At 39.1% G+C, this 20,963-nt stretch overlaps 1 protein-coding gene across 5 annotated transcripts in view; it reads left to right on the top strand.

The window, feature by feature from the left end:
• The window catches only part of LOC149264838 (uncharacterized), a 398,689-nt gene that overhangs the window by 104,964 nt on the left and 272,762 nt on the right, over positions 1-20,963 (top strand). For 4 of the 5 annotated variants that reach the window (XM_089428907.1, XM_089428916.1, XM_089428888.1 and 1 more), the window contains one exon: positions 284-386. The exons of the other annotated variant lie outside the window; for it this stretch is intronic. In XM_089428907.1, the coding sequence (XP_089285033.1) occupies positions 284-386 (103 nt within the window). The remainder of the gene's footprint in view (positions 1-283; positions 387-20,963) is intronic. 5 annotated transcript variants of the gene reach the window in all.

Here is a 20,963-nt window from a genome sequence, read left to right as displayed (position 1 = left end):
TTATTGTTATGTGGTTATGTGCTCTAAAACTTCTACATAGAATGAAGGGCTCAATGCTAATGAGATATTTGTATAATATTCTTGTTATATCTTAAATTGACATGGCAGCAATTTCCATAAGATAAAGTTGTCAACAATAATTACGGTTTTGATTTATTTTATGGGTCCAATTGGTCTTTGTCCTCATTGGATGGAAGAAAACTAATTTACTTTTCTTTTTGTTCATGACCTTCTGGTTTGAATTTCTGAAGGATGTTTTGTTTATGCCGTTTGCATGATATAGGTGTGTTGTTGCAAATTCCAAACCTAACATCGGTCATTATGCCCTAGCTATGTTGCAACAACAATGTGAAAATGAAGGCAAGCATTTTACTATTATAACTCAGGTAACCCACTACTCTTAGCTCTTTGTGCTGATGAAAGTTAAGATATTAAGCAAAGATTAAAATTTGAGGAAATATGTAACAATTGAATTCTACTTCTGCAATTCATCCTCTAATCTGTGTGTCTACATTTCAACAACAATTCAAAATAACATAATTGGTGAAATATGATGAGTTTGGTTCTACAAGTTGTCCCTATGGCTTATTGAATATTGTCGTAAATTAAAACTTGTCTTCAACGATTGACAAATTATTTAGCAAGCAAATGCTACATTATTAGCCTCTCAAATAATTGATCATTTGTCTTGGTAAATGTAGGAAGTACAAGAATTTCAGGTATATGTTTGTTATTCTAAGAGCCATGGGATATGATCGGTATAGCCTCCCCATGGTTTGGTAAAGGAGTAATGCATGGGATCTGATGTATTTTTTTTTGTATAAAGGGATGGAATTATAGTAACTATACTCAACTCAAGGAAAAACTTGTTGAGGCCTATTACCACAAAATCGAGCACCTTAGTGCAAAGCCTCACTAGGCATTTTAGGTTAAGGGCAACAATGGGATAAACCACCACTGTCATCTTAGTAACATGGCGTGGAATTCTCTTATCAACTGGAACATGGCGTGGAATTCTCTCATCAAACTGAAAAATCTGAGACCAAGTTGACTTTTTTTCCTCCATTACCACTTTGCATTGAGAATTGTGAACTGCATCAGGAAACGTAAAATGTTGTCAAATGAGACTGCCGTGCTCTAAGAGTTGTATGAAGAAAACTGCACCAAAGACAAGGCGACTTACAAACTATAGTTCATAACTATGTGGATCTACATAGGTGCATCTTGATGCAAGCTAGACTAACCCATACATTGATGATCACCGTTACAAATGCAGGGTCTCATAAAACCATGTTTTGAAGAGAGTTCATCTAAGGCCCTCCAATCTCGTATAGGACAAGAGTAACTTGAAGTGAAATTTCAATGGACCCGCCATGGTCCAACTAAGACAATAGACTCAAAAGACATGACATTGGTCTAGGATACCTAATACATGACCTCACATGGTTTTTACATTACTTTTGACTTGTGACCTTGGGTTTACAATGGTGATGATAGATGTTGCAATTTTTTTTATGTATCCCTGTTGACATGTGGGGTAACAATCCCCACAAGGGAGGCTTCTCCAATGGATCCCAAAGATTAGGTAACCCAATAATTCCCAAGCTAAACACTGTCCAAAGATTGTGTTAAATAAACACCCAACAATAATATTCAATGAAATAGGGCTCCAGGTGAGATGAGGTAATGAGTTCAAAGTAACTATGCCTAAATCTAGGGGGCTTGGATAGTCTTGGAGAGGCTCAAATGGATCCCAAACACATGTTACATTGAAACTAATGATTGCTGTTATAAATTAGGGTTTTTAGTAAGCACAATTTACAACATGCAAAATCTATGACAACAATAACACAAAACAACCTATAATCAATGATAAACTATATATAAGCAATGCTATTGAATGATTGGATGAAGGAAAAGGTTGCAACAATTTTTCAATGGCTGAGAATGCATAAAACAACTACAAAACCCTAGACATCGGCTCTAAAAAAGTTGGGCTAGAATTGCATATAAAATTATATATTGCTTTTCCAATTTAACAAATGCAAATCCCAACCGTAGTAATATGATATGCAAGATATTTTTTGCTATTTAATGCAGATTTTTCCATAACCTAACCCTAATTTACCCTTAAAAAGTGAAAAAAAGGAATTTAGGGTTTTATTTTTTTCTTTTATAAATATTGACACACTAAATTGACTACTACCTTTCTCATTCTTGGGCTAATGGAGTCAAAGGGCAAGGTTTATGGCTGAAGACTTGATTGGAGTGAGTTATGAGAGATACAATCTCTCCATCAAAACCCTAGCAATTTTCAATCAATTGGAGATTTAAGGTCAATGAATACTTTACTAAGTTTCTTTAATGGATGCTTTGTGATAATTTTGGAAAGGAGATGTTAGAGCCATTAAATATTCAATGCATTAATATGAAAATTTCGATGTAACCCTAATTATACAATATTTGCACAATGGAAGAAGATTACTCACAATAAAGTTGCACAAATAACCATAAAATCACTTCATCAATCAAAGAGAATCCCTCCAAGTATAATATCATCCTCAAGACAATTTGCTACGTCAACGCTCCATTGCGTCCAAGCGAAAAATAACTAGTGCATGCTCTCTCTCAATGAGTAAATGGGTGTGCGCGATAATGATCCAACCAAAATTGACTTCCGCCAATTTATATGAGAGCAACCAAGTCAATTTAGTCCAGTAATTGAGTAAAACCCCTCAAAATAATGAATTAAGTGATCACAAGTTAAGTAGGTCACAAGCTGACCTAAAAGATAACTATATTAATGATAAAATGTAACAAAAAGTCTCCTTTTAGCCCACGCATGTGAGCGAAAGATCCTCCAAGGGTGACCTCATTCTATAAAGGTGAATATCTCCATTAAAATGTGCCATGGCTGGGTGAGAGAGTGCTCCTCGCTCAAAGAACATCTCCTCGTCAACAAGGTGTCCACTCGTCAAGCAAATCCCTTCTCATCAACATGTCATCATCAACCAAGTCCATGTCATCACTCCAAGCTAGATGGGTATGTCGCAAGGCTAGGGAATGCCTTTATCACCTAGAAAGTTGTACCATCCCTTCTAGAGGAATCTCATGTCATCATCATCATAAAACTAGCCTAGAAATAGTGAAATGCCCATTAAGAAGGTACAATGCCATCCTGGGGGCATCCTGTGGTCTTCTAGGCAATGTCATGGCTTCAATGTGCACCGTTTTAGGCCCTAAAGGGAGAGAAGGTTATCATCATTGTTGGATATATCCCAAAGCAATACTCATAAACTGGTCAATGTTTTGGCTCTAATTCCCATCATGGTCATCGAGTGGGATTGGACATCCTCTCTGTAGTGTTGAAAAAGTCTCAACCAATCTCTCAAACGATATTCAAAGTTCCTTTTAGCTTGATAGCTCAAGCTAAGCTTTTGTCCATGCACTCTATTATATCCCATCCAATTGCATTTTATCATCATGCCTCATGCTCTTTCTTTTCTTTCTGTTGTATCGATCTCTTAGGGTAAAGTTTTGGGGTCCCTACTCAAGAATGAGGAAAATAGAGAACCAATACTAGTGACTGAAGGTATTTAACCCGAAGATGGGACATGGATATAAGGGAAGAGATGGAAAGTGTTAGGTATGGGTTACCATAGACACACAACATCAATCAATGCCTTCTATTGGTGCCCCTCTTGGGAAGTGGAAAGAAAGGCCTCAAGGAAGGTTGCATTAGACTAGGGGCAGGGGATAACCTCCAAAGCACAGGAACAAGAATACAACCAAAATTGGTCTATCATCCAATTCAACATGTGATCCCTTCTAGAATACCCTTAAACATTTAATGAAAGCACTTAATTACAAAGATGGTTAATGTACCTTATAATAGATGACCCAACTTCATCTAATGAGTATGCTAGATGTCATAAAGCATTGATCAAAGCATGGATGGAGGGTCATTAAGGCTAGCTATTTGTGGATCATCATAGAGCTGTTGACTAGCAAGTTGAATAAAATGGGAGAAATATTTTCTCCTAGGGGTTACCCAGTTAGGTGGGCAACAAGGCCAAAGATCAAGAGTTTGACTTGACTTGGGGAAACTTGACAAGCATGTTGATTATGTTGTCATTGATGTCAAAGCAGGTGTAGGATGTCGTCATTAATGTCCTCAATATGCTGGCATGCATGGATGAGATGATGCATTGATGAAACTCTAGCTCTAAGGTTTGGATCTTTTGGAAGATGATCATACTTGACACTTTCCTTGCACTCGTTGATTGTGTTTGTCATGATTCTTGGCATGAGACCCCTCTAGGTTGATAGCCCTCGTTAAGCCATTTCTGTTGATATGTGGAGCACTTAGTGGGGCCCTCACGGTTCGAGAGATATGCTTGATTAAAGATGGTACACCCCATTATGGTTGAAAACCCTAAAAATGATGATGTGGTAGTCTCTTATTCGCTGGGAACTCATAAGGTCAAAAGGAATTCTCATTAAGAATTAATTCAAATATATTGTGACTTAAAGTTTCGTTGAGAATTCAAATTCAAATTAAATGTTAAAATTAGCCTCATATTGTTTGGGGTTTTTGGGCTCCTCCAAAGTTTGAAATTAAAAAATTTAATTTTCCCTCCAAAGGCATGTTGACTGCCTCTCTAGATGGCACCTCGACTCTTATTTAAAGGAGGCATTTCTAGCCCTCTTGGGATATATCAAGTGTGTGGATCTTGGCTCTATTTACCTGCGGCCTTGAGGAGTTGTTAAAAAACTGATGAGAAGGCAATTTGGAAGGGTTTCTGGGTTAATAATTTTTTGGGTTTCGTTGAGTCTACTTGCAGGTATCTCCATGAGTTTTCGGTCCTTCTCGAGAACAAGTCTGAGACACGTTGCTGTTGGCATTCACTCACATTCTTACTAGGATCAAAGTATGGAATATTCGAGCCTTTGAGGCAGGGTTTTTGACAAAAATTCGGGACTCTCTAAGCTCTTAACTAGCAAGGACCTGAGTTAAAATTTGTGCATTGTTCAAGCCTATTTTCTAAGCAAAACTTCTAAGTTGGTGCTCTAATATGTGACCAAAAAACCTACCTTTTAATCTCAGTCCACGTAGGAAAGGTCTTTGAAGGCTTCACTAGACATATTGTCATATTTCTGTGTAATTACATATCTTTTTTTTTAAAAGCAACGGGTAGCAATTTTTATAACAAAAATTGGAAACTGGCTAGGTCCCTTACATTCATGAGAATCTCAGTCTCAGAAGTATGAAAAGAAATATTCAAAGAGACCCTACTGCTACCATTCTTATTTCTATATAATGTCCTTACATCACTTATACTATATATTTTCCAAAAGACACCGCAGAGCTTTACTATCCGACATAACATAATAATAAAGAGACAGGCTACCCACGACTTCCATGTTCCATGTCCTCCTGAGCCACTTCGAGAGTCTGGGCTAGGTCCGCGATTATCTTAGCACCAGGCCCTAGAGCATTGTTTGCCGCTTCCGCGTCTTCCGCCATTGGGGTGGGAGTATTACACAGTGCGAAAACCTCTTTCAGTACTCCTACAGTGTTCATGTCTACCTTAACTTCAATGTTATCCACTTTGGACTTCATGTTGATCATCCCGATGTTCAAAGTTTCCATGCCCTTTTTCATCAATTCCATGTCTTTCCCTAATCCAGACAAATGAGACAACACAACAATCATTTGTTCCTGAATCTCTTTCACAACTTGCTTGCTTGAATTTTCAATCATTTCCGCCACATTTCCACTGCTCCTGAGTTCCTCAGCTCCATTTCCGCTATCGTTGCTTGCTGAGGCCATCTTTCTTGCTATTCTTCCTTGCACCAGAACAATTCTATGCCTGAGTTGCATCACCCAACTCCTATAAATAACTGAGTGATCCTTTTCAAATGAGACTCCCCGCTTTTCGAGATTAAATGACTTCCCTGCCTGCAACTCCGTCATGGCACATTCCTCCATTCGAATCACTGCCAAAATGCATTCAAATTGATATGTGATGGTACTAAGGTTGATCTCACATGCCTTCCCAATTAATAACCAACTAGGATGAGACCACTTGTCTTGCAACATGAATGTTATTCTCCCCCACGCCCATCTGTTAATTAATACACAACTACCCTCAACAGCTTCCAACAATCTCCTTGCCATTCCCAAGGTATTAATGAGATTGATATTCCTCTGAGTCATGATTATTCCAATGTTCCACCTGTAATCCATTAAGTATTTAATTAATCCCTCCATTATGGTACGTGACATATTACCATGGTTTGATCAACGTGTAATACTCCTTGTTCTAATGTTGCACCAACATTGGCTTGTAGGTTTGCCATATGGTTATTTTCCCTTTTTACATGAAAAAATTTGAAATCATCTAACTTGCTGAGCATAATCATAATCCTTGTAATCAATGAAGAGGTTTCGGAGTCTAAAAGATGCTCGTTTCTGGAGAGCCTTATGCATTTTTGGATCACCACCATTGAGTCACCGACAATAATCAAATTTTTAATGCCTTTGGAGATGCTTATCTTCAAGCCTTGCCAAAGTGAGAGTGCTTTGGCTTGGTTGTTCGAGGCTTTCCCCAGTTCCTAAGCGAACTTTGTTTTAGTTTTTTCTTTGAGGTTATAAAACACCCCTCCCGCTCGTGCCTCCCCGTGGGTAATCACATATCTAAGACTGATACCTCCTTTGGTTTGTCTTCAGTCGTCCTCTGAATTAATATGAACATGCCAGTCCTCACTAACAATGCCCTATAATTCATGCATACATAATTTTGCAAGAAGGTCAGGGGTTCCAGTGGCCTAGGTTATTGGTTGATTTCATGTCGACGCTGTCTAAACACTCATGTAATGCTTTGTCATTCTTGCATAATTCGGTGATTGCGGCCTTGTATTGCACTGTGCATCAATACTGAAGGAGAATCAATTGTCAAGCCTATAACGCCTGTGCTCCAGAAGCTGTTCTAGCATACCTAAAATACAAGTATGATCCGTATTGTGATGTTTTAAGACCTTGTTCAAGTATCACAGACCTCCCATTGAAGAAGTTTTGTTCAAAGATCAGTTTGGTTTGATGTATTCCTTCGAGCAACCTTTTATTTCGCACTGGTAGAACAAGGACCTTCAATCGGCACGACTCCTATATGCTTCCTGTCTGTGGCAGTCGACACCTATATCCAAATGAATTTTGTTTAATTGTTGAATATTTAATATCTGTGGGTGAAATCTTCTGTGCGTGAGTCTAGTGTGTCTTCTGGAAGATTGATGACAACTTGAAGGATGTGATACGATTTAATAGAGGTCGTTTGCAAAATAGATCAAATATGTTGTGTTTTAATAGCTCTGTGGCAAGTATAATGGTTGCATATGACATCGAGACGGGTATATACCCATTATGTAAGACAGTAATACGATAACCTTAACTAGTTGTTGCGATGACAATGCATTCTGGCTTGAGTGCAGTTTGTTTAAATCAGAAAGTTTTGTATCAGTGATCAGTTCAGGAGGATATGTTATTCAGATTCTTGAAGCCTTAATCCAATGCGTCAGTAATTGACTTATGCTAAGTCTGGTGTTGCTAGACAGAGTTTGAAATATTGTAACTCTTGAATAAATTTCTAAGGATGATAATAAATGAGATAAAACTATTAGTAGTATTGGGTCTATAGAGGTCTCATGAATTGTCCAACTAATTTTTGTTGTATTGCAAAGACTGATTAGTGACATGATATGTTGGTGATCTTGTATACAACTTGACAGTGATTATGACACGTGTTACATGCTGGATGATATATGTAGTTGACATAGGTGTTTGACAATGATATTTGACAGTGACTTCAGTGATATTAAACAAAATTGCATGCTCTTGTGACTGTACTATTTGACAGTGATACTTTTGGAAGGTTGATGGTCTTGACTCTTACGTAACAATGATTCACACTCTTGTGACATAGATAGTTGACAATGTTAGATGCTTTGGTATATTGTAACTGATCAAAGGGGGACATGTTCTACATAGAATGCTTGAGTTATGTCAGAAGGCTGAAGTGTTGTAGGATCAAGTGTTGACTGTGCTTTGGCATCTACAGTATGCAGCAATGGTAGCCAACAGTTGGAGTGGACAGTGATAGTAGTAAAGTGCAGCAGGAGTGACAATGGACACTGGTAGTAGCAGGAGTGGCAGTCGATAGGGGTGAAGTGTATTGCAGCAGCAGTGGTTGATTGGTTGATTGTAAGGGATGAAGACTCCAACAGACTTGGGTCTGTAAATATCTTCAGACTTAGGGAGCAAATGCTTCCTTTCAGCCCTTGCTGGTAAAACCTTTGGGGAGTTTTGTACTTCCTTCTAGTTCAGCTGGTAAACTTGTATGTAACCATACATAATGAAGCTTTGTTGAGAGAAAATCTTCTGTGCACTGTCTATGTGATGTGATAATGTTTCATGTTATGTTTTGATTCTCTAAATGTTTAAAGGAATCTAACCAATTGTGTAAAAATTAAAGGAAATACTGATTCACCCCTCTCTTAGTATTCCCAACAAAGCACAAAAATATAAAGAAATACACATTTTGTGCTTAAAAGGGATATTTTTGTTGATATTAAATGAATCCATGTCCATATAGTGTAGAATAACAATACATTTCCAGAATTGATGTATACAATACAAGTCATAATTCGTCACTGATTGCATGATCAAGAATGAGAAGCATCTATTTTTCACATGCCTCAGGTTGCATCAACCTTGAAGGAATCTATTTGTTAAGGTTGAAGTTTAAGAGAAGTACATGTATAATTATGGGTTACTCATTGAGCAAGTTTGATGAGTTGCAATCCCTGAGAACTGTTTCTTCTCTCTACACATATATTCAAATCTTTGCCTGACCTCATGAAAGAAAGAAGACTATCAATCTAGGTCTTCAAAGAGTTGGGAGACATGGGATTTGAGGATCTCAACTTGGACATTACTTTCTTCTATCTCAATTTTGTTGAAGATTCATTTTTAATTAGAATAATTCTTATCTAGGTTCAACTCTATAGGGAGCTTCCAATACTTATGATATACATGAGTCCATTGTATTAGATGTGTGGTGATGTCCAACTACCTTATCTTGACTAGTGATGCTTAGAGTCTTCCTTTTTCATAATTTGAATGTATTTCCTATTTATAAATGAAAATTCTGGTTATTGAAGATTGATCTTCAATCATATTAGATTCTTCAAGTTTAATACCAAAGGGAAATTCAAGTTCTTCTCATATACCTAAGACTTGCGGATATAACATGTATGATAATCAGAAACTTGATGATTTTGACCAATGCCACTTGTCTTTTTTAATTTTAGTTTGATTATAATGCCTAATTTATAAAGGCAAAGTTTGGTTGTACAATGACTGACGAATATTGTGAAATTGTGAGGAATCAATGAATGGCATATGCTGATAGTATGTGGTTAGTCTTTACTTGAGGCTTGTTAATACATTGTAATGATTATAGTTTTATGGAACTTACATATGGATACCTAACTGTTAGTTTTGGTAGCATTGAATGTGTTCTAGCCACAAAACTTTGTGGAGAGGCTAGAATGAATGAGTTCTCCAAAACCTAGAAATCATTTCAAGAAATTCCACCTAGAAGTATCTCAATTAGATTATTAACCAATTTTTTAATTATTTCCTAAGTTTAAACTTAGGAAATATGGTTAATTAATCAGTGTTAATTGAGATGTGGTGAGAATCATCTAGAAACTCACACAGATCGACAGGGAATTAATCTGGGCCATTGATTATGTTTTAATCTTGTCCATCGCTGCTCCAACAGAGGATTATAAGAAGAAGTTGATGGGTAGATGGAGAACACATTAGTGCAGATGCCAGATACTTAGTCGCCCAGGAAAATCGATTTTCTTAGTGGCTGAAGTTCAGCAAGAGAAAATAGAGCCAGAGGGTGAGTTGCAGGGGGAGAGAGAGGGAAACGACAATAGTCTTAGAGTGTAGGATAACTTCTAGTAGGGTCAACATGAGAGAGGACGCAATTCATCAAGGCACTGCGCAGAGGATGACGCAATGAGACCAGCGTAAGGGCAGAGGGGCCATTTCGGGGTCAGAGAATTGCTGTGGAGAGTGAGAAATTTAATACTAAATTTCTCTCAGTGTTTCTTTCTCTATTTTTGTTGTTCGGTATCTTGTACATGAATTACTGCTGAAGAATAATAAAACCCTCATCTGCTGCACCGATTTTCCCACATTGGGTTTTTCCAGGGACAATTGTCCAAAAATCACTGTGTTAATATGCTTATATGTGTGCTAGCATCTCTTTAATTTTCCTTGCATTTATTTTTCCTCAGTATTTAATTTGTGAAGGCTACAATGTATTTATTTCGATATTTGCCATAAGAAACTGCAAATAATTTGTTTAATTTATTTAACAAATAGAAGGAATAATGTCAGTTACTGCAGTAGGATTCCAGACTTTGGAATTTTCACCCTAACTAACCCATTTATCGTTTTTTCTATATTTGATTAGGTTGGCTTGGGCATGCTCTTAGGGTAGTGCCCCAACCCTAAATGATATGTATAAATACAAGGATAAACTCCTCATTTGTAAAATCTTATTCAAGTGAATCAATTCATTCATTGCATAAGGGGCACCGGTAAACAATTTGCTCTTCTTTTGACATTTCATTCTATTCGTGTGGTTGATTGTTCTTGGACAAAGATATGGTACGTGGAAATATTTCTTGTGATCTATTTTAAGGGCTGTTATAAATCTGCTGGTTTTATGATTGGATTAGGGTTTGTTGAGATCACCAAATATCTACTATCTTCTTATGATTTGAACATTGTAATGGTTGCATACTTACCTATGAACACCTCTCTCTCTCTCTCATATATATATGTTGTCATTTCCTTGTTTTCATTGAAAGTGACATATACAAAACCTATACCCATTTCCCCATATAAGGTAACTTAGTGTACGGATTTTCATAATGGTACATGTTTAAAAACAACACTTTCAAAAATTTCGAGAAACATGGACACAACACTTGTATGTATGCATATAAAACTAAAATTATAACTATTCACATATATGATTTAAGACATCAAAATTATATTAACAATTTAACAATTATTTAATGTATAATCACATAAAATTTTATCACATCATTATTGATATTTGACTTTTAGTTATTTCATAGTATTAATAAAATATTAATACATTAATTTTGTATATGATAGAAACTTGTATGGATCGACGTTATGTTGAAAAATAAACATCAACATCCTTGTATAGCATTTTGGGTGGATAGTAATGTTGAATAGACTATACTGCTTCTTAACTGGAGTTTTTTTCTTAGGCATTTCCCATAGTTGTTTTTCATAATAGAAACCCTTGCTCGACTTTTGGGGTTATTTTGAAAGTGTTTAGACCATGATTGAGGGTACTTCATGTGATGTGGGGTGTTTGGTGTGATGGTTATCCTTGTGTTGTAGCGGCTACAACCATCCTCCAAAATTTTTGCATTAGCTTCGTTTTGGAGCCTCCCTACCAACCATCCTTAGCAGCATGTCTTGCACTGCCCAGGTACATATGCTTTTAGTTGAGTTTCTTGGCTTATCAGCTTGTGTTCGCTAACTTGTTTGCCTTTCACCCGCAAGCTGACATCTCGTGACTTGGTCTTCAACTGACTCTTGTGCTCACTTGGAGAATTGCATAGAACTAGAGGGAAACCGACCGTGGTCTCCAAAATTGCGCAGAGCATCAAGGTAGCCTGCTTCTCTCCAGAAATGCGCAGAGCAAACAGATTGCCTTCCCCCTGAAAACTGCGCAGAGCAGCCCATCACTGGGCTTGCTCTCAGAATTTGCGCAATTGTGGCTAGCAACCTTGGCTTCGGTCTAGAAATTGCGCAAAGCTTGATGGGTAGCCAAAGCCACTCAGCCCAGAAACTGCGCAGAAGTCACTCCAGGGCTTGCTGTCCGTTGCATGTGCTCCCAAGTTGATCAGTTGACTCTAGAAATGTGCAATCTTGCCTTGCATGCATGGGCAAATTTTTCCTGAAAAAGAAAAAACAAAACACATCCCTAGATTTTAGGGATCTATTTTTAGCAGTTGGGGGTTACATGCAAAAGCCGTTTTAGAAACCTCCCGCCAAGTGTCGTTTTTTCCTAGATTTGTGGCATGCATGTCATAAGCCTCGATCTTGTCAAAACTATTTATTTGATGCTTCAGAGCTCATTCTTCACTTCAATCTTGGAGCTCTGGCATTCCCCATCGCATCTAGGAACCTTCGACACACTCAACTCAACTTTTTTTGGGTAAGTCCGCTTTTCATGTCTTTTGCTGCTTTTCTGTCACTTTTTGTATTTCGGTTTGTGTGAGTGTTGTTTGCTTGGTTTTGTTGAACGTTTGTTGTCGTTTTAATGCATGTTAGCTTGTAGAAGCACTGTTTCAAGTTTTCCATTGCATCTCCTTGCTGTTGCATGCATGACACTGTTTCTGCACTAACGGTCGCCATTGCGACGACTCACTTCACACACTTACTTGTTTTCCCGTTTACTGAATCCTGCACTCACTGATTGCATGCATGTTCATTCATTCATGTCTGCACCCAACTTCGCACATGCATTCAGTCCTCACTGTTTTCAGTCGCTCGTTGGCAGGCCTGGGTTTAATATTAAAATAAATTCTACTACAGTTATCACACAATTACCCAGAGAAAAAAAATACCTGCATAAGAACCAATCACATCAACACAATTATTTTTGGACAATTGTCCTCGGAAAATCCCAATGTGGGAAAACCGGTGCAGCAGATGAGGGTTTTATTAATCTTCAACAGCAATTGCTTTTACAAGGAATGATTTTACAGAGAAACTGAAAGAAAACACCAGAGGCTTTCCCTTTGAGACCTTCTGACACTTTGGAGACCCTGCTCCCACTTCTGCATCACCCCTGCGTCACTCTCCGTGGCCCAACGTGGCTTTGAGTGGCTCTGCGTTAGCGTGCGTAAGCTCTGCGTCTCTCCTCTGGACTGCGTCTCTCTCTACGTTGTCTCCCACTGTCCTTACGTCACCTCCTCCTCAGTCACTGCCTGCTGCTGATGCCCTCCTCTTCCTCCACCCTGCAACTCTCCCTCTGAAATCAATCTCCTCCACTTGAGAATCGATTTTCCTTGAGATATTGAGTATCTACCGGTGTGTTTCCAAATGATCCTCAAGTCTTCTCTTATACTTTTCCTGTTGATGAATCAACGGCCGAGATTAAGTCCCTAATCAATGGCTAAGATTAAAACAAACTTGATGCTCGTCTTTTAGAAGCTTCTCACCCTTATCTTTATTAATGCCCATTAATATTTTTATTTTCTTAAGTTTAGACTTAGGAACCCATTAAAAATATTAATTATTTTAATAACTCCTCATCTGGGTGGAATTTCTCAAAACGATTTTTGGGTCTTGGAGATCTCATGTGCCTTAGCCTCTCCTCCAAATTTCAAAGCTAGAGCACATCCGATGCTACCAAAAATCAACACGTGTCAACTACCCTATAGCAGTACACATTTTCGCAAAGTGATTCCATCATGTTCGAGCATTCATATTATCCTAGATTCATCATCATCATCAATCTTCAGTTTGTCAAAGTTGTAAACCCATTCGACATAATTTTAATGTAAATGATGCTAGTAAGACCATATATGTATGTAACAACCTAGGTAAGCCTATTATTTTGGCGACGAATTTCATGTTAAGAAGTTTTTCGTCTCACTTGTTCATCTATGTTTCTAAACACGGATGATTGACATTGTTTTTCCTTCCAGCTTCACCCTAAAGCTAGGGTGGAATTTATTGTTGAGGTCTTAGGTGAGTCCTAGTGTTTTAGTCGTGTCTTTTGTAAAGTGATTTGAGAATAATTTAAGCTAATTGGCTAAATTATTTTATTACAAATTACTCGGTCTAATAGATCAAATTGAGTTGCAGAATTGGGTGATAAATTGAGGGTCTATAACGAACAAGTGTTCCCCCTTTGAGGGTTGAAATGTAATTATCTTATGTAAAAAATATTTTAGTGCATGGTCTCTCATACTTAGACACCATGGCTAAAATATTATAGGGTGGAAAAATTATTAATCACCTCAAGTGTCAATTAATTAAATTTTCTGGCAAAAATAAATTAAAATCTTAAGTCAGAAATTTAATTAATTAGAGTCAAAATTAAAATCCTAGAGAAATTAAATTCTCCAAATGGAAAAATTCGTGGGTCTTAAAGAAATTAATTTTTGGAGGTCCCCCACTAAGGGAATATTGGAAATTTAAAAAAAAATTGGACGCTTGGGCTTTGGTGGTTAAGTCAAAGTGAAAATTTTGAGAAAATTAGCTCAAAATAATTATTTTTGAGATAATAAAAAATGATATTTATGAGAAATTCGAAAATTTCTCCAAAATAAAGATTTTCTTCGGTGGAAATTAAAAGATGATTAAATATTTATCGACGGTCGAGATTATTTTGACGGGGATCAAGCCAACTAGCCGTTATTTCCACTTGGAGGATTTATCTATAAATTATAAGTCATTTGCTTCTCAAGTTACCGAAAAATTTCGAAGAAGCTCTGAGTCAAGCTCTGCTGTAATATTTTTTCTGGAAATAATAAAGAAGACTTTGGGGTTTATTCATGGTGGTGTTTCTCTTATGCTTATTGTGGTAATTTCTGAATCATGTTCTTAATGCTCTATTGAATTGTATTTTATAAGTTATTTTTTGTCTAGCCATTGAGAGGATTAACTATTTGCATAGGTACCTTGCATTAGTCACTGGGTTTAGACAGACATTATAATTTGACTGATCTAGCAGGTATCTCTAGACCTTGAGGGTTATGGTGTTTATCTAACCCTTAATGATCTAATAACTTGATCTTAAGTGTGTAGAGATCTCAAGGATTCAGAGTTTGCGCATGAGGGGAAGTCTTCGGTTGGACCAACCAACTCCCAAGACAAAAAAGCTTAAGAGCCCATTTTGTCAAATTTCAGGTCTTATCTGACGATTGGTTTCGCAGAGATTTGGGCCATTGCTCATCCATTAAAACTATTTTACTCATCTACTTTAATCTGTTGTGCATTTAAAGAATATATCTGCTTATAAGAGCCATAAACCATTGTGAATATTGTAATATAACATTTTGTGAGTAATTTTATTTTCTAACCCTTGTGTCCGGCGGGGGTTTTGGGATTTTAAAATTTTATTTGTATAGGTGAATTTCAAATCCAGATTTGAAGAATTGTTAAGGGTTTTCAAGGGTTTCAGTCTTCGGAAAATTTTAAGAGGGTTTCTAGAGGTGGATCTAGGCCTAGGAAGGCAAAATTCACTCTCTATTTGTCCTCCAAGCCCAAGGATAAGCCTTCAATTTTCAGGAAGATTCTAGTGGCGATTTGGGCAAATTTCGGAGATTTGGGGTAAATCTGATTTTTTTTTTTGCAGAAGATAATTTTTTTGGGGGTTTCGTTGGCCCTGTAGGCCCAGCGTTCAAACAGAGGCCCTCTTAGGCTGGCCGCTGCCCTCTTTCTTCCCTGCGGCAGCCTTTTTCTTCTCCTACAAGCTTTTCCGTGATCCTTCTCCTCCTACCGTCTCTCAACTTTTTTTCTGCCTGCCGCAGCCTCTTTTGGCCTTGTTTCCTAGGCCACAGGGCCTTCTGCCTTCTTTTCTATCCTCTATCCCCTCCGTTGGCTTTTCTTTTTCATTGCTGCCCCACGACAGCCTTCCCTTATCTCTGCCGTCAAGCTTTAGGGCCTCAGTCAGCCCTCCGCTACCCTTCTCCCAACCTGCGTGGCCTTTAAGGCCCTCACTTCCTCACCGCAGCCTCACTCTTACTCTTCTCCTTGCGCTCTGCCCTGAACGCAGGTCCTCAAGGCCTCTCCAATCCCTGTGGCAGCCTTTCACCTCTCTGCCAGCCCTCATAGCCTTAACGTGGTCCCTAAAAGCCTAATCCCTGCGTGCTGTGACCTCCTTAGCTTAGTTGTCAAGCCTCTGCCCTCTTCTTTGGCTCAAGCAACCTTGAAAACCCCTCATCTTTGCCTCTTCTTGGTCACTGAGCAAACATATAAATTTCTGATCTTATAGTTCGTTCATTTGCAGCAAATTTTGGTATAGTTTGTAGTGTTTGCAGGTGTCTCAGGCCTTGGAGGACTTGTGGGCAATTTTCTAGCTCCTTTCTAGGATTTGGGCCTCAACGGTTTGCATCATCTAACCCACTTTACTCACTGTTTACTTACAGTAAGGTAAATGCTTCATAACAGTGACAAAGAATTCATATAAATGGCATAAAAATAAATTTGAAAACTACCTTGTGCATTGACAAGACACTTAAGGACAATTGGTCATCATTTGTTTGGACTAAGTCATAAGTTTTAGTCACTGTCAACTTTGAATCAGAGGTCTGGAATATATCAGTTTGCATAAGCATTTTCCACTGTTGTTTCTCTCTTTCAAACACACTAAATTCAAAGCAAAGCAAACAACGATTTTAGGACTGTTTTGACACTCTTTAGATTTCTTTGCATCATAACAAATTCAATGGAACATGACCATTTTACTGCTATCCTAAGATCACTCATTCGTGTCATTTAAAAATCTGAATTTCATTATTAGCTTTAGGTGCTCTCACTGTGAAAATTCTATCACTGCTGCAACTGATTTATTTTTCCTACTTATTCCACAATAAGTTATTTATGAAATCACTTCAATAAACATTAAAATAAATACTGCTGCAGATATCACATCGTAATACAGAAACAAACATATGCACAAGCATTAACACATTGACACAGATATTTTGGACAACAGTCCCCGGAAAAACCCAATGTGGGAAAACCGGTGCAGCAAGGGAGGATTTTATTATTCAGCAATTCTTCAATACAACAGGGTGCCAAACTAGCTTACCCATAGGGAGAAATAATTCTTGAGCACTTCTCCCAATCCCAGCATCAGCCCGACTGACCTCTGCGTGGCTTTCAAACCCTCTGCATTAGCTCTTGCTTGATTGCGTCATCCCTGGGCCTCTCTGCGTCACCCACACAGGCCCAGCTAGTGACTGCGCAGTCTTCTGCTGCCTCTGCGTCTGCCTAAAAAGCCCTGCGTCTGCCTCTCCTGCCTCAGCGTTGATCTCTAGTGGCTGATCCTGCCTCTTTGCTCCGTACTTGCTGCCTCCTGACTGCTCACCAGACCACTGGTTCAATTTCTCAGCTAACCCCGCTCTAGAAATTGAACTGATTGGTCTCCCTCAATGTGTTCTCCAAGTGACCATCAAGCCTCCTCTTATACTTTTCTCGTTAACAAATCAACGGCTGAGATTAAGTCCCTAATCAACGACTAAGATAAGATCTAGCTTGATCCATGACTTTTGGACCATTCTAACACAATTTTATATTAATTCACATTAATATTTTATTTTTCCTAAGTTTAGACTGAGGGACTTCATTAAAAATATTAATTATTTTAATATCTCCCAAATTGTTTAGATTCTGCCCAAACCCCTTCTGGGTATTGGAGATCTCATGTGCCTTAGTCTCTCCACCAATTTTCGTGGCTAGAGCACATCTGATGCTACCCCAAATTGACACTCCCTCTTAGCAAGGATTGTGCTCTAGTAATACTCCTCACTGTGTATCACCCTGCTCATCCGTCATCGGTCCTTGCGTTGATGCTAAGCCTCCCTGCCCAACATCCTTTGCACTGCTGCCCGTGGCTCTACTACTGCCACTACTGCATTTGTACAACAACGCCCTCTGCATCTGTGCTGCTGTTGGTCCTTTCTCCCAACACTGCATCTGCACTGCAACTCCCTCTGCATCCTTGCTGTTATCACTCCCATTTCTGCCACTGAAACGGGTTCTTTACCATTCCCATCTTTTCCCTGACGTAGTCAAACTTTGTTCTTCCAAGGGCCTTGGTGAGGATGTCTGCCACCTATTCTCCTGTAGGAGTGTAGCTCAACTGTACAACTCCTCATTGGACACAGTCCCTGACAAAGTGACACCAGATATCAATATGCTTTGACCTATCATGAAACACTGGATTCTCAGAGAGCTTGATGCAACTCTGATTATCACACATGATCCTGGTCGCCTCCATATTCCTTCTGAATAGGTTCACAAGCAGTTTTCTAAGCCATATGGCCTCACATGAAGTTGTGCTTGTCACCATATATTCTGCCTCAGATGAGCTCAGAGCCACGGACTTCTATTTCCTACTACACCAGGAGGTCATTCTTGATCCAATGTTGAAACAGTACCTAGAGACTTCCTGCCCAATCTGCATCAATAAATCCACTCAATATGATATCCTTACTCCTGGTGTACAAGAGTCCATAATCCACTGTTCCCTATAAATACCTGAGAACATGTTTGGCTGCTGCCCAGTGTGGCCTCTTTGGTTCCACTGTGCACTGACTGAGGGTGTTGACAGTGTAGCAAATGTCTGGCCTGGTATTGACCAAATACATCAAGGACCCTATGAGCTGCCTGTATAGGGTGGGATCAACATCCTTGTCTTCTGATGCATCAATCTTCTTCCAGTTGGTGATCATTGGCATAGCCATAGGTCTACAGTCCTCCATCCCGAATCTTTTCAGGATTTCTGTAGCATACCTCCCTTGCCCAAGGAAGATTTCTGCCTTCTGCTGCCAAAATTCCAACCCTAGGAAGTAGTGCATTCGTCCCAAATCCTTGATATCGAATTTTGTGGCTAGATTCTTCTTGCACTCCCCAATGAGTTTCGATGATCCTGTGAGAAAGAGATCATCCACATACAATACTAAGATTAGCGGCTCGTTCTCTACAACCAGATAGTAGAGATTCGGATCTGCGTCACTCTTGACAAACCCCATCCTCTGCAAATAGCCATCTATTCGACCATACCATGCTCTCGATGCCTGTTTCAGCCCATACAAGGCTTTCTTCAATCTGCATACGTGAGACTTCTTCTCATGAGTTTCAAAGCCCTTTGGTTGTTCAATGTATACCTCCTCTTCTATTACCCCATTCAGAAATGCCGTTTTGACATCCATCTGATGGATCTCCCATCCCATCTGCGCTGCAAGAGATATCACTATCCTAATAGATGTATACCTGGCTACCGGGGCGAAGGTCTCCTCATAGTCAATCCCTTCTTTTTGAGCATAACCCTTAGCGACAAACCTGGCCTTGTATTTCTCAACACTGCTGTATGCAGCGTATTTGATCTTGTAGATACATCTTCAACCTACCGTTGATCTGTTTTGAGGTCTTGGCACCACCTTCCAGACATCGTTTACCATTATGGAGTTGTATTCCTCTACCATCGCATCTAGCCAAACTTGATGTTGAGCTGCCTCCTTGAAACTGGCAGGTTTTCCATCCTGAGCTACTAATGCATGATATCGATCTGGCTGTTTTCGCTCCCTCTTATTGTTTCTTGGCGCACCGATGAAGTCCTCTGTATCTCACAGAATCTAATGAACTTCCATGCTAGTTTTTCCTCTGCTAGCAGGTGCTTCTGTTCGCTTCTCCTCATCCTGAGAATCTTCCTGTCCCAAGGAATAATTCTTTACTTTGTTGGTTGAATAGGCTTAACCAACGACTCTTCTTTCGACTGCTCCTCGGAAGGCATCTCGCGAGATCTTCTGAAAGACCTGTCCTCCATGAACTTTAAATCTTGTCGTACTACTACCTTCCTGTTCCCTGGAAGATAGATTCTATATGCCTTAGCGTTCTCGCTATATCCTACCAGATATCCCTTTTCCGCAGTCTGATCTAGCTTCTTCCTCTTTTCTTCGGGTATGCGGCAATATGTTAGACTCCCAAATATCCTGAAATGATTGACTTCAGGTGTCTTCCCTGTGAAGACTTTCTCTAGAGTAATCTTGCCCATTGCCCGATGAGGAGTTCCGTTCTGAACATAGACTGCTGTGTTGCATGCTTCTGCCCACAGGAATTTTGCATATCCTGATCATACATCATGGTCCTAGCTGCTTCTACAATAGTCATGTTCTTTCTTTCTGCTACCCCATTTTGCTCCAGATTATATGGAGTTGTCCACTCTCTTCTGATGCCCTCCTTAGCGCAAAAATCAGTGAAGTCCTTATCGACATATTCTCCACCATTATCTGAGCGCAAAACTTTTAGTTTCTTCCCAGTCAGATTCTCCACCAGAGCCTTGAACTCTTTGAATCGACAGAAAACCTCATCCTTGGTTTTCAGAAAATAAATCCAAGTTTTCCTCGAGTGGTCATCAATGAAGGTAAGGAAATACTCGACACCACTGAGAGCGTTGATGGACATAGGTCCGCAAATATTAGAGTGTATCAGTCCTAGTAAACTCTTGGCCTTGTGTTTGCTCCGAGGAAATGTTGCCTTGGCATACTTTCCTAAAGTACATCCCCTGCATACATCATCTCGTTCCGTACTCAGATCCGAAACTCCTGTTATAGTGCTCCTGAGAATTCTCAGAGCTCCATGGTGCAAGTGACCCTTTCTTCTGTGCCATAGTTCTTTCAAGTCCTTGTCTCCATGACTGCCTATTAATGCCATTGTTGATTCTAGTTGCAATCTATACAATCGATTACTTTTGATCCTGATCTGCAATTTCTTTTTCTAGCTTGGGTATTTGACGTATACGTTCTCCTTGATGAAGTAGACGTCATAGCCCTTGCTTGTAGTTGCGACACGAAAATGAAGTTCATCCCCAATCCTGGTACGTGCAGCACATTTGTAGCACGGAACCGTTTTCTCGATTTTGTTTGAAAAACTATGGTACCCTTCCCTACTAGAGTACACTTTGCCTTGTTCCCCATGGTGATCTGAAAGTTCATCTTCTCTTCTCGATATTCTGAGAAACACTCCCTGATTCCTGTCATATTCCACGAAGCTCCACTGTCTATATACCATACTTCTGGTGATGCAGTACTAGTCATAC

The sequence above is a fragment of the Pinus tabuliformis genome, chromosome 6 (genome assembly GCF_031772625.1).
Source record: "Pinus tabuliformis cultivar Carrire ecotype Pingquan chromosome 6, CPIR1, whole genome shotgun sequence".
Taxonomy (NCBI): Eukaryota; Viridiplantae; Streptophyta; class Pinopsida; order Pinales; family Pinaceae; genus Pinus; species Pinus tabuliformis.
The sequence above is the reverse complement of the archived record's forward strand: the minus strand, read 5'-3'. Positions and strand labels throughout refer to the sequence as shown.